This window comes from Lipophrys pholis, assembly GCF_963383615.2.
Source record: "Lipophrys pholis genome assembly, chromosome: 16".
Classification (NCBI taxonomy): Eukaryota; Metazoa; Chordata; class Actinopteri; order Blenniiformes; family Blenniidae; genus Lipophrys; species Lipophrys pholis.
The window spans coordinates 6,988,965-7,003,335 of NC_137634.1; the positions used below are offsets into that span (position 1 = coordinate 6,988,965).

A 14,371-nucleotide genomic window follows, 5' to 3' on the forward strand; every position below is an offset into this window, starting at 1 on the left:
TCCACTAACACACCACTCTGTATGGTATCTCATTTCATTTTGTGTTGGTTTGCTGTGATGTCACTCATGTTTTTTTCCTCGGCTTATAGTTGGAACACACATGCAAACTGAAAGCATGTAATTTTTTATACATATATTTTTGCTTTTTTAAGAGACTCATATTTATGGATTGTTGTCTCTTCGTGTTTGTCCTGTGATGGATTTGGGACCTGTTCAGGGTGTATCTGCCTTCACCCAGGACTTTTTTTTTTCTATTGTTGAACTTCTCAGTGAAGTTGATTCATTCAGTCTGATGTTTTCGTTGAAATATTTTGAAAAATGACAGTGATGTATACCGGTACAAACTATGCATCACAGTATTGTCAAAAGGAGAAGGACTCAGTGCACAGAATGAAAAGTCACATGATAAATCCTGCCATTTTTTGTCACTGCTCCATCCGCAGTGACGTACAGACGAGTCACCTGATCACTCTGACCTGAGGAATCATTACATTTATATAGTCAGAGATAAACACTCAGGCGTGATAGCTCAGGTTATTCTTAGTAGGTTATGTGTATTTTGGATTTATCAGCAGCCAATCAGTAACATATCAAGAGTTTCATTTCGGAAGTAGCATTGCAACGCTGCAAATGTTGTTCCACATGCACCATAGAGCATAGAGAGTGTTTTTTATGTGTCCATTAGAATACAAAGTCTTTCAATTCAAAATCTCCTCTGTATGTGAAACGGAGTAATTAAAGGCGCTGCGATTGGGTGTGTGGTTCATTACTCACACGGTGTCGAAACACAAATACAAATCTGTGAAAAGCAGCAGGCAAAGACCAACGAGTTGCAGTCAGACCTTTTTTTTTTTTTTTTTTTAAATTTAAAGTCTGATTATTATTTCAACATTTGCTCTGTACTTTGTCATGTAAATAGACATCAACTCTCTCCTTGTCCACTAGGAGGAGCTCTCCCCAGGCCTAGGAAGGCACAGACAGCATTCCCATGGCAACAAGAGCTGGCAGCATCCATACTGAGGCAGATAAAGCACAAGGATGATAATAATAATGATAATTTCTGCATGAAAAACAACCAGGCTATTCTGATCGAAATCTAGCAAATTGCTTCTTATTTGGCAATGATAAACCTTCTAATATAGTTTCTTTACTTGAATAATTTTGAGACGTTCACAGCTGCCTACGACACAATAAGGGCAATGCTCAATATTTATTTTAGGTAAGATATTAACACTTTCTATTATTCTACAATGGCATAGACAATCATTTGCAAACAGTACAACAATCACTACACAGCTCCTTCACTTACCCAGTTATGAACAGAAGATATGTGCTGGAAATCATTGCCAATGTTGCAGTGTGTTGTATTGCTTCAGAGTGTCGAATAAAGGAGGACCAGGGTAGTAATAAGTGCTATTTTCTTTTTATTTCATGGGTATAAAAAAAATCTAGAAATTTTGTTCATAGGAATTTATGTTGTGAGCAAAAAGCTTTGATGAAGTTTCATAAAAATAGAAGTAAAAAAAAGTCCTTGAAAAGTGATATGACTCCAGCAAATACAAGCACATTTGTGGTTTAACATACTGGATATACATAATTAAAGTCTCAGCAAACAGAAACTCATATGTGCACAAAATAGTTTGATAGTCATCCTGAAAAAAAAAAAAAAAAAACAAATCAGTATTGGCACCCGAGTATACAATGGTACCGTTTTGGAAATGTCAAATGTCAATGTTAAAAGTTGAACGAGTCTAAAAATCTGAGGTCAACAAAAATAACAAAAAACAGAACAATTGATTGCTCAGATAAACGATCACAATCCCAGAGAGATCTACTACTGGTGAAAATAGTAATTTAGGACTTTAACATGTAAGTTTAATAAAACACCAAGACGCTATTAGATCTGCAGTATGCATGTATCGTACAGATATTAAACACACGTCTCTCACTGAGGATATACGTAATCCAAATAGATCCTCTGATAAATATGATGTGTGGAGGATGATGTCATCCTTTTCTTTCAAGTCGTTTAAATTATTTCTCCTCTTAAAGCTGCTTTTTTAGCACACCAGAAAAAAAAAGTAATCAATTAAAACCTGAAAATGTAATAATATCTGAGTCAAATTGACACAATAAGCATTAAAGACGCTTTCTCAACAGCTGATCCTTAGGAGATTCATGTTATTTTAAGTTGAGGTCCTGAGTCGGTCATACAATAATTAAAGGAAGCCTTAAAAGCAAATCCTCATATTTCCCAGTTTGGAAGAAAAAAACCCTACTCGGTGTAATTTTAATTAAACTTCACTAAAAGTCTGAGTGATGCGTCACTGAGGTGAATTCAGGACAAGTCCTCCAGGCCCAAACAGCGTGCGGTGCTGAGGACGTCGTCTCTGGTCAGATAGCATCCGCAGAGCTGCCTCAAGCCGCTGAAAGACTCCCGTCCATGCAAGACACGCCAGTTGTCAATAAAAATCACCTTCAGAAGAAATGCATGGGAGAAATGGTGAATCTTTTGAAAGAATATAATCTTTCTGTTGATTTCCGTCACGGGAAAGCTCGAATGCATCGTCTTACTTTGCCTGGGTTGAGTTTGACCCACAGCTCGTTCTCCGGCCGCCTCAGCTCTGCGGTCAGCTCTCGATGGGCCACATACCACCGCCGCACAGTGTCATGGGGGATTGTGTTTATCACCGACCGGTCGTAATTGTTGTATCTGCAAAACATCAAAAGGAAGTTCTGCTGTTAAACATAAAAAAAAAAAAACAGCTGCATCAAAGAAAAGAAAACTTCGGTGGCGCGCAAAAGGTGTCATTCACCGGATCATGTAAACTTCGTTGTTCCAAGGGTAGCCCTGGAGCAAGGGTCCGATCCCCGTCATGTGGTTCCTGTGGCCCTCGCTGTTTTCGATGTATTCGTGTCGGATGGGCACGCGAGAAAGCAGCTCGAAGTTTTCCGGCGACTTCTGGCGCAGTTGCTCTGCGGCGTGGAATCCGTCCACGAGGAGGGTCCGTCCACCGGCGCCCTCGTGCTTCAGACAGTGGAAAACCTGGATCCTGTAGGAGCAGTCAGTGTCATCAAACTACAGAATTTATACAAGCTATAGCTAAATAATCAGATTCTGATTTATTGAAAATTTGTGAAAGTGTCTCGGTTAGATCTTCAATGGGTCTGTGTGAGAAAAGTCGAGATTTGAATGTGATTGGCATCATGTTGGTAAGATACTGTAGGATACCCAGGGATTATTCTTCTTATAAAAGAGTTAACCAGGTTTATTACTTTATAATGTACCGAAGATAAAAAGGGAGATGTTCACACTCGTCTGTTGAACCTATTGAACCTTGTTTCCCTCACTTTATGTGTAATCTATGTATTCTCAACACATTTCTTAAAGTCGACCTCACAACTGGTTTTTATTTGATACACTTTCTGTTGCTTCTCTACTTTTTAACAGGTATATTTTTATTTATTTTTAAAGACATCTACACTCAGAAAAGTGCAGTACTGTTGATAACGTCACTCCTGACGTGAAGACTGTGCCAAATCACCTGAACTCTTATAACCGTATAGTTTGAAGTCTCTATATAACACATTTTACATTTTTTTGTTTTGGATCGTAGTATCGTTAGTATTTGTATTGCACATTTCAAGGGAAGATTAACACACTAAATAGTGCCAGTACTATCTTGTCCCTGTGCGAAGAGGGGCACATATCTAATCTAATCTTATCTGAACCACGTTTGAATGTCACCTTGTGCATTTGTACATTTTACAATGTTTTATAAACACCACTCCTTTCAGTGTCGTTGCGACGAGGCTGCTTTGACATCTCAAGTAAGTGGGCGTGTGCTGCACTCACCCACATGGTTCATGAAAGTATGAGGTGTCAGTGTGACGGTCCAGAGCCAGCTGGCTGTAGGCAGTGTCTCCTCGGGAAAAGTCTGAAGTGAAGCACCACATTTTCCCATATGTGGTCTCTCTGGTGAGTAATACAAAAAAAAATTTCAATAAAAGAATCAAAAGACAAATTAAATATATTTGTAGTTTGAATTGAATAGAAGTTGCTGCTGCAGAGGAAACGGTGTCCTACAGGTAAAAAGGCAAAAAGAGATTCACTGGAACAAATGACACAAATAACAAACAGAATTTGCTAAATAGTTCACAGAATATCGCCAAACATTTGCAGGGCTTTGCAATTTCCTCGCTTGAGTCACAGAGCAAACTTATGTTGACACTGATGTAATGTAAGGGAAATGTATTAAGTATTTTCTTTTTTTTTGCATAATAGTTTCATATGTATGAAACTCATCTTGAAACCAAAATAAATTTGGTTCGTGCATTAAGGCCGGCACACACTACAAGATAATAGAGACTATTTTAGTCCCGATCGTCGGATGTCTGCGCAAAGAAATCGAGTCTGACTTTCCTGTGGTGTGGGGTGTGTCAAGAGCGATTTTGTCGGGTCCGATCCGCTCAGAAGGTCTCGGAAAGGAGAGATCGGCGATAATGGACATGTTCAATATCTGCGACAAGAAATCCTGTAGTGTGTGTGTTCTGCTCCGAGAGCAGCCGAGCAGCGGGGGGGGGGGGGGGGGGGGACCTGCTCGGCACTGAACAGTCAGTTTCAGTTTATAATTCCTCACTGCTCCTCTTTAACTTTCCATTGTCCATCAGTTTGTTTTGAGGCTGTTTCCCGGTGCGAATGCATTTTGTGTTGGAATATTAATTCCTCGCCGTGACGGCAGATTAGATGTGCGTTCTATAAATTCATGTTTCGGCAGTTCTGTCAGACGTGACCATTATTATGAACCTCATTATTACAGATAAACCCTCATGGAGCAAAACAGACTTGGAACAAGTCAACAACAAGAACAAAAAACATCCTTCAAAGCCTCAGTGACGAGGATTTGTTTTATTATGTCAAAAAGATTGTTCTAAATACTCCGTCTGCGCGCTAGTTTTCCAAGTGGGCGGGGCAGTCGGTGTACCAATAGAAAAAAAAATAGGAGGGGTCATTTTCCAAGAGATCTGATTGGTCGGTAGGTGTTTTTTTAAATGAGTATGCTTGACATTCCTGAAAACATCCACAAAGTACCAATTCAGTGTTATTCCAAGTTAAAATTGGTGCTTATTCACAAATTTAAAAAAAAAAAGAGTTGCGATCCGTGCAAATGTAGTGGGAATACAGCGGAGTTGGGTTTTTGCGATGTACCTGATGAGACTGGCTCGTTGAGTTACGGCCTCCGTGGCGTCCACAGTGGTGGGAACTTCGTCTACAAACGCGATCCCGTAAAGAAGATAGTCTCGCAAAAACCTCTTCAGCTCTTCATCGCACTTCATGAACTTCTCCCACTTGGCTGACCGCACGTGTGCGTTGTTGTAGGCGTCTGCGTTCCAGAGGACGCGGCGCTGCGTGGCGGTCTGCCGCTGTTTCTCATAGGTGTTCTCAGACAGCCAGCCGAGGCTGAACTCCGACCTGTGGCCGTCAGGCCCTGAAACACACACACACAGCTATAGTTAATATCACAAGTAAGAGGATAGATGATATTTTTAAAGAAACTATATTTGTTACTTAATGTCGGTTTTTAATTCATCTGAAATTTGTCTTGAGACCATGAGGTGTGATATAAATAACTTTCACTAAGTCTAAACCAAGTGTGAATTTCTTCAGGGGCCTTTGGTATCAGAAAGGGTAAAAGAAATTTGATTTCATGCTCCTATTTTCGAACAAAATCCCGATTAACAGCTCCCTTAACTTTGCACAGCCTCCGTTACCAATTATATTGTATATTTAGAATCAGTGTGTACGAACAACAATACAAATGAGCCTCTAATGAGAATGAAATACAATAGAAACCATCAATAAATAATATGTGTAACTGCGACTCGGATCCGTATTGAGACTCCGCGTCCGCCAAGCCAATTCTGTGAGTAGACTCCGTGGATAGAGAATCCTCTGGCAGCCTTAGTCGACCTTGAATATCCTCGTCTAACCGGGAGAGACACGCTTGCCAGTATGCCTGCAGGAGCATGTGCATCATCATCATCACCATCATATCCCGGGGCTGGCAGATCCCCATTTGTCACTTTGTGTAAGATACAGTGCCACTCTTGCGTGTGCATAAAAACACAGTGACAGGCCATCCTTCTGCACAAGAAAGCCGAGCCCGGCAGCCGGCGGGGGTACGCATCAGTCAGTCTTTAGGACGGAGCTGTGGCATGTAATCCAGACAGACACCTGAAGAGCCAAAACACGGACGTCTCAAACACTAACTGTCTCACTGAGCTGCTGTGATATTAAACCTGTGATTGATTTTTGTGCTCTTCGCTTAAAAACAAAAACTGAGGGACCCGGTGCTATAAATAATTTTTTCACAGCGAGGGGGCTAGTCCATGGGTCTCTGTGAATAAGACCGTGGGTCCAACAAATCAGAGACACAGAGTCATGGTAAACATGGCTGGAAATGAAGGTTTTTTGGTTGTTTTTTTTTAAACTTCAAGACATGGCTGCAGGCTGACAGTTTTTTCCTGTTTCACTCAAATGAAGAGACTTAAATTCCTCCCGCCTGCTCTTCAATTGCATACAAAAAGAGGACAAGAGAGAAGAACAGTGAATGATGACAATGTGGAGGATGACGATTAGTATGGGAATACGAAGCCTGCTTTATAAGCTGTGAGCCCTCAAGGGGAAAATACACAGTCCCCTCTGCGTTCATCGGCGGGGACTCAATTTGGACCAAATCTCCAAATGGGGCTACAAGCACCGCTTTCTCTACCGAGCGCAGACTCCAGTACGTTGCCAGATTGTAGACTCGTATATTAGAGTCACATTTTTGGAAACTCAGCTGACCCGTCTTCAGGCCAACAGGATCGAAAACCTCCCTACATTCGTTCCTTTACTGCCACCTCACCCTTGGACTTGACTCCTCCACCCACATTCCCTTTTTAGCAGACATGGCCGGCTAATGAAAAAACTTTTTCCGAAGGGGTGAAGTCTCTGGCTCAAAGTTGATGTTTTGCCAAAGGACATCTCTCCGGCTGCAATGCAGAACAAACCCAAGACTCTAAAATCCCTCACCTTCTACGCTGCTTTACTTAATCCCAGCTAACTATGGTCAGAGGTAGGGTACACCCTGGACATCTCGGGACACACAGTCACACACGGATACCTCAAATGCATCTTTTTTTTTTCCATTTGTGGGACAAAACCCGAATACCCAGAGAAAACCCAAATATGCTTGACAAATCGACTTGCCCTGAACTAGGTGCACTAACCATTACACACCCCTGCAACCAGAGTCAAACTCAAATTTTAAGCAACATTGTCAGTGAAATCTTGTTTTGTCTCATAAAGAACAATGTGTCATTTTGCAGTCTGAGTTTCAAGGATGACCCGTGTCAGGACTGTTGGAACCTCCGTGCTACTTTTGTTGTCCTTAAATGTAGGCGAAAAAAAAAATCAGCCTTTAAGAAGGTGCTGTCTGACTTCATTGTTAGACAAACTCCTCGACAATCATGCAAAGGTTGTCTCTTCTCACAAGAGTAATGTAGTAAAATCATCTTAAGCTTTTTCAAGCATAAAGCTGTACAGAACATGAATGAAGGATTATTTGAGGTCCCCATTAAATACACTTAAATGTCTTTGGAGGTAAAAACCAAGGGGTTCCCATTTTAAATACAAAAAAGGAAAAAAAAAAAGACACTTAAAAAAATCAGGTATGAACTAAGTGTCAGCACTTCAGGTGACTGATGGCACCTTATAGGTTTCCTGCAACACCGACACCCTCTTACACGCCAGCCACCTCTGCAAACATCAATTAGATTAACAGAACCATACAAACGTATGTTTCCTCTTATGGAGAATCACATGGCGTCATGCTGTGCCTTGACATTAAAGGACATAGACTGCTTCTTGAAGCAGAATTAGCTTTGGAGTGGGCCTCTGCACTTCACCAGTCTTCAGACTGCACTGTGCACACAAGCCCCCACTTGTCACAGTGAGTCTTTGTCACTCTTCCTAAAGTCCAGTGGTTTGATCCATCACAACAGGTACACCCTCAGCTACATTAAGTTTGATTTCAGGCATTGGAGCCTTTTTGATGTCAAGTTTGTACATTATTTTCGTTTCTCCAGTTTATCAAAGTCCACATATGTGTAATGAGTGGATTTGAGACTCTAAATTTCCCCGAGATGTAAATGTGTCTCTCTCTGCCCCTGGCCACCTTTGGCACAGTGTCAGCGCCAACACTCGTGATGCTAAATGAATGAACCAGTACCGAAGGTGGTGCAAAAATGTGAAGTCGATTGTACGATTGTCCATGCGATTTGTAACAGCTCTCTAATTTAAGACCCTTGTTTGCCTGCAGTGAGCAATTTTTCTCACTTTTTATCTTATTCGTATATGGCTGCTCTTGATCGCTTGCACTTACAAAATATAGTGGACGACATCCATCATCACAGCCCATGGCACAACACATCGCATGCCATTTCTAGACATTGTTCCGAATGTGAATCTTCATTTTTATGACGCACTCCATGTAAACTTTCTCACTTTTTCCCCTACCACACCCACCAAATCACAACCGAAGAGGCCTTTTCACAATAAGACAGTCCTTGACAGGGGGAAAAAGCCACAAAACTTGATATGACTAATATGACGCAACACGTTATGACCTATGAGCTGAGAACAACCTACAGAAACACGATACTACACACACAAAAGTTGTCAGAGAATCTATATCTATTGAAAGAGCTGGCCCATGTTTCATGAATACTCAGCTCTGCTGCTCATCCCACAAATGCATATGCCATTTGAACAGTGATATGGAGGAGCTGTAACTCAGAATTGTGTTTTGAACTTGGCTTTTTCTTTAAAAAAATGAATTTGACATTTAATTATTTCCTCAAATCACAACTGCAGCATACATTTTATTAAAGGTGCAAATGCATATTACGTTGTTGGATCAGAGGATCACAAACCTCTGCTGACACTGCGTTATTGCTGCACCATCAAAAGTGGTGATCTGTGGAGGTGCGCCTCAGCACCCCTTCAAGTTAAAGCACTTTTACGCATTTGGTTTGACTCCTACTGCACAGATCTCTGACTTACATGTGAGGATGAGATGCCCGTCCAACAGACTTGTGTGCACAGGACGGATGGAGAGGTCAATACTTCCGGTGTCCACGTTTCTCTGGTGGGTGGCCGTGTTGTAGGAGGACGCCGAGCGGCAGTGGTCGCGCAGCCAAACATAGTTAAAAAGCGTCAGAGCCCCCCCGTAGTTGAGCTCTGGTGATTTCAGACGGGTGAGGATTAACGCGGCGTTTCATAAAGAGGTCAAATACATTATTATTGTTATTATTTTTACACCTGTCTTCAAACTTACCGAGACTGTCTTCAAGCAAGCGGAAAGTTGGAGATGTGGAGGAATAGGCGCGGATCTGCACGTTCCTTAGAGCCGACAGCGGCTCGGCAAGTCTGAGAGCAGGTCGCACTTTCTGACTCACAGAACAAAACATCCCCCCCAAAAGCATCCTGATCGGCTAAAAATAATAGACAGAAAATGTCCTAAATATGAAACTTTAAAGACGCAGCCGTCGCTCAGACCAAAGAGGGAATAATCAGGTGTGTTTCTAACTTTGAGGGTAGACCATAAATATCTTACGGTGTTAATGATTAACACGTGCCAGGTCAGTTTGGCCGTGTGGAAAGCAGTAGATGATATGTGATTAATCCTCTTCCTTATGATGAAGGATGCGCAGCGAGCAAGCAGCTCAGATACAGAATTAAACTGACGCAACCTTACAGGCAAAGGATATTTACTTTGCGCACAAACGCAACAAACAAGCCTTCAGTGCCTCAGAGAGCCTCGCTGGATGATGGGGAGACAAGGCAAGGTGGAAATAAACTGTATGCAACAGATTACAGGAAGTGTAGAGTGGGAGCAGTTGTCTTGTGGTTTTCAGTTTCACCAGCACATGACCAGGGTTTGATCCCAAGCTGGACCAATAGCGGGCTTTACACGCATGCTTTCGTTCTTTACCGTGGCTGCACAAAGGAGAAAATAACTCGACGTAACTTCCCTCTACAGTTGCGGGATGACCTTTCACAGCAGCGATCACGCGCAGATTAAAGAGGAACGGGGCGTCACAAATGTCTGTTTCTGGGCACTGCTTCTTTACCAGTGACGAACTAACATAAACTGACACCACGCCGGTTCGAGCACTGTGCGCAGGCCTTGCTCCAGGTTGCCAGATCAAAAGAAAATACGCACGACTCAATGAAAACCAGACACAATCGCAACCATTCTGCAAACTAATGATGTGATTTTAATTATTACTAAAGCACATCACCAACAGAAAAAAAAAAAAGGCTCACAATAATACAATAACATAAAGGACGGCACAGACTGAACAAAGTGTTCAACCGTGTGACTAATGAACATCATAGTGTCTTAATTAACACATCGAGTCAGTTATTCTGCTAGGCAAAGTCTTCACACACAAAATAGAATTTAAAAAAAGAATAAACATAACGCCCTCTTATCTTTTTTATTTGTACTTTTTACTATGTCCTGTATTTATTTGCTTATTTATGTTGCAACCTTTACATTGTTTGTCTAGTGCTATTGAACATATTCCATGTATGTTTGTAGAAAAGAAATTGCAATTTATAATCATATTCCATAACCAATAGCTGTGAAGCTCATTTTCTTCCATTTTCAAATAAATAATCGGATTATTTGAGTGTAAGGACACTGCTGAAATGTTTTTGTTTTGTTCTCATATAAGTTTGTTCTCTTTTATTCATGTTTCCCTTTGAATGTATTAAAAAAAAAAACAACAACTTCATAATAGATTCATTTTTCCAGCTCACAGTGTTTAAAACAAGTAAATTTTCTCCAAATCTGGCAACGCTGACCTCAGCGCACATGCGCGCTTCATCCATCCACAGTGCCCGGATGTAAACACATCCTGGACCTGTTGAAGGGTACGTTCAGTCACTGAAGGGGGCATTTAGCTGCAGACTTCCCCTTACTGTTAATGTACCAGTGTTCGGGTAACAATTCACATTGTACAGCATTTCTAAATGCTTTACATATTGAAAAACACATTAGAATGTTACATGCATCTAAGAAATAGACGGAGAGGATTAAATACATGAAAATACAAGTGCATTAAAAACACAAAAGGATTGATCAAATCTCTACAAATACTTATAAGAAGAAGAAAATGCATTATAACTCAAAATGGTGGGATATTTACATATTCCTCGAACATTAAACAAGGGGCTTGGTAAACATGGTGTTCTTGGTCTGTAAAAGGTCTACTTAAGCTTAATCATTAGTTTCTTTATTCCACACTGGCTATTCCCAAGAGATCTGTTGCAAACATTACAAACATTATTTGTCCCTGGTCATAATGTTGAGGCTTTAGATATGGGTAAAAAAAAATGGCGATGGGCTCATTTTGTTATCATTCAATTCTGTATAGAATGAATCACTTCAACCATATCTTAAGAATAAGTTTGTATATTCCACCTTTGCTAATGGAGCTGCGGTGTCTGATGTATTCCTCCCGTTGAATGCATATCAACCCATTCAATTTGATGATTTTATTAACATTTCACTTGTATTTGCAGTCACAAAAGAAAAAACAAAAACATGTTTCTCATCAGTTAAAATAGTAGCATAAGAAAATAAGGCAAGTGTTTTTAGCTTTGCAAGTAAATAAATCCTAAAATGTTGCTGTAACAATAAGTAAATATAATGAAATAGCACACCCTACTATATATGAATTAACACGTTCAATGCATTATCAATACATGCACATATTACAGTGGTTGCCATCTCACATAACAATAACACTAGAATCCAGGCTTGATGGTCCTTCTTTTTTTTGAGTTTCCTGCTCCTCCCTGAGCATGCATGAGTTTCCTTCCACAGTCCCAAAATATGCATATCTGGTTATTTGATGTGTCCAAACTGTATGTGGGTGTGTGTGACTCAGAGAATACATGGAGTTGTATTTTATTTTTATTTTTTTAATTCAAAGCGTCATACTATGTAGGAAATTTGCACTACCAATGAATTTGATTTAATCCGAATCTTAATATTTTGTTCTATCAGAAAAATGTCCTTCTGCTCTGTTGTCTTTAACGTGAGATATCAAATATGTAACTGTTTACTTCGCAATACCTGCAGCGGCAGCCTCTTTGTTTGCAGATAAAAAGAACCTTGAAATGCACCATGTGGATCGAATAAAGGGAAATATATTCGAAAAAACACCACAAAAACAGGACAAAACCATCACTGCTTATTGTAATAACAATGTTACTCCAGTGAGTTGACCCCTGGGTTAGACCGTCTTATCCAAGTCTTTGATATTAAAAGACCGATATGTTGTATGTATGTTTAAGTCTGATCACTATGTGGCTGACAGGCAGAGGTCAGAAAGCCACGAATCGCTTGGAGACCTTCATGAGACAGCAGATGTTTAAGAAAAAAAGAGTCATAACAGCTGTGGATGGAGGACACCAACCTGCTGAAGGGCTCCCCCTGCAGTTCCTTTCAGAAACTGGCAGCCCCTCTGATTTGTCAATGACTGGCGCATATGAAACATTTGTTATTGTAGTTCTCTTTGGTGATCTCTGAGAGGCTCGGCTTTCTACAGCAAAGCTTGGGACTTATCTGCATGGGAAATTCAAAAACTTTAAGATAAATGAGCTATAAATCACAGAAACATGAAGAGAAAACGCTTTTAGAAATGGGAAAACATGATTGCAGCTCCTGCAGGTTTCCAATCTCTTTCACCAATAAGAAATTATCAAAATTATATCGGTCAATTTGAAGCAGGGTCTTTGGTTGTGTTTTCTGTGAGAACACTGGATGGACACTATTTAGAGAAAACATAAGAATTTAAATATGACTTCATATTACAACATACAGACCTATTATGTAAAAAGAATGGTTGCACTCTACACATCACAGAGAACAATAGGGGGTCGTTGCAATGAATCCCACCCTGATCAGGGGCCACATAGTCTCAGAGTCTCTTCGGTGACTTCAGTGTTGCACGTTTTGATACTTATATGCAGCAATTTACAACATATAGATGAAGCACTTGCGTGACAATGGGAATAGTGTGTTTTGATCTGCAGCTGCTCTGTGTTGTACCAACTAATCGGGTGTTTGGGTCACCTCCTGGCTGCAGGACCACCTCCTGGCTGCAGGACCACCTCCTGGCTGCAGGACCACTTCTTGCAGCAGGACACCTCCTGCAACAGGACCACCTCCTGGCTGCAGGACCACTTCCTGCAGCAGAGCCACTTACGTAGCTTCGTGATAGCCCAGCCCCGCTGCGGTGATGCTAAGTTCAAGTACTATCGGACATTTGATAATCAGTGAAGACGACGTCAACGGGTCGAGTGTGACAAGAGGGTTGTTGTCTGAATAAGAAATGCACCTAAAAAAAAAAGCAAAAACAAAACATTTTTGTAGTTTCAAATAGATATATAAACTTAATTCTGCTTCTGTTTTTCTCTGGATACACATCTACTTAGTTCAGACTATGCTCATAATCAGTAATTAAGTCATTTCCATATACAGTATTTAAAGGACTTGAACCAGAGTCAACCGTTTCATTTTGTTCTCATCAAACTGACATGTTTTGAAGATGAAGTTTTGGGATTTTTGTTCCCCCTCTGAAAGCAAGAAAGCTTCTTCTAATGTGCTTAGTCATCCTTCCATTCATGCAGCTACTCATCCTTCCATACATGTTTCCTCATGTGGTAATGTGTCTTGAGATGACTGTGTTGTTATTGTCGCTATGGAAATACAATTCTGAATTGAATTGAATTGAATTGAATTTAATCCATCAATCATCGATCTATCCATCTATTCAAATAAGAAACATCTTAAGCAGTGCGTTGAATTAAATAAATTCATTCAGTAAAAATGGATGGTGCAAAAAATGAAAATATTAAGACTATAATCCCCCTTTTTAAAATTACAATGACGTATGGTATTATTCTGTAATGAATTATTACTAATAAACTAGGTAACTTGTAGCATGACTTGTTGATCAGATTGAGCTAAAAGAGGTGCTCTTATCTAGCTTTCAATTCAATTCAATACAATTCAAATAACTTCATCCTGCAGGGGTCTTCAAATCCGGGCCTGGTGGGCCGACGTCCTGCACGTTTTAGCTCTCTCCAAGCTTCAGCTCGCCTCAACCTAATGCTGATGTCATGATCAAGCTTGTAAAAAAGCCCAATAGCAAACCCCTCATTGCTTCCAGGTGTGTTGCAACTGGGAGCGAATAGTAGTTCAAGAGTAGTTCAATTCAAACTGCATCAAAACAACATCATAAATATCAT

The 14,371-nt window shown here is 40.5% G+C and overlaps 1 protein-coding gene across 1 annotated transcript; it reads right to left on the minus strand.

The window, feature by feature from the left end:
- Positions 1-1,401: 1,401 nt before the first annotated feature.
- Positions 1,402-10,180, minus strand: tmlhe (trimethyllysine hydroxylase, epsilon). The gene is made up of 7 exons (XM_080482537.1): positions 9,381-10,180; positions 9,107-9,283; positions 5,210-5,489; positions 3,857-3,976; positions 2,817-3,053; positions 2,575-2,713; positions 1,402-2,476 (listed from the first exon to the last, which is right to left on the minus strand). The coding sequence occupies exons 1-7, from the start codon at positions 9,526-9,528 to the stop codon at positions 2,339-2,341; spliced, it is 1,239 nt and encodes a 412-aa protein (XP_080338663.1). The 5' UTR covers positions 9,529-10,180; the 3' UTR covers positions 1,402-2,338.
- Positions 10,181-14,371: the final 4,191 nt, after the last annotated feature.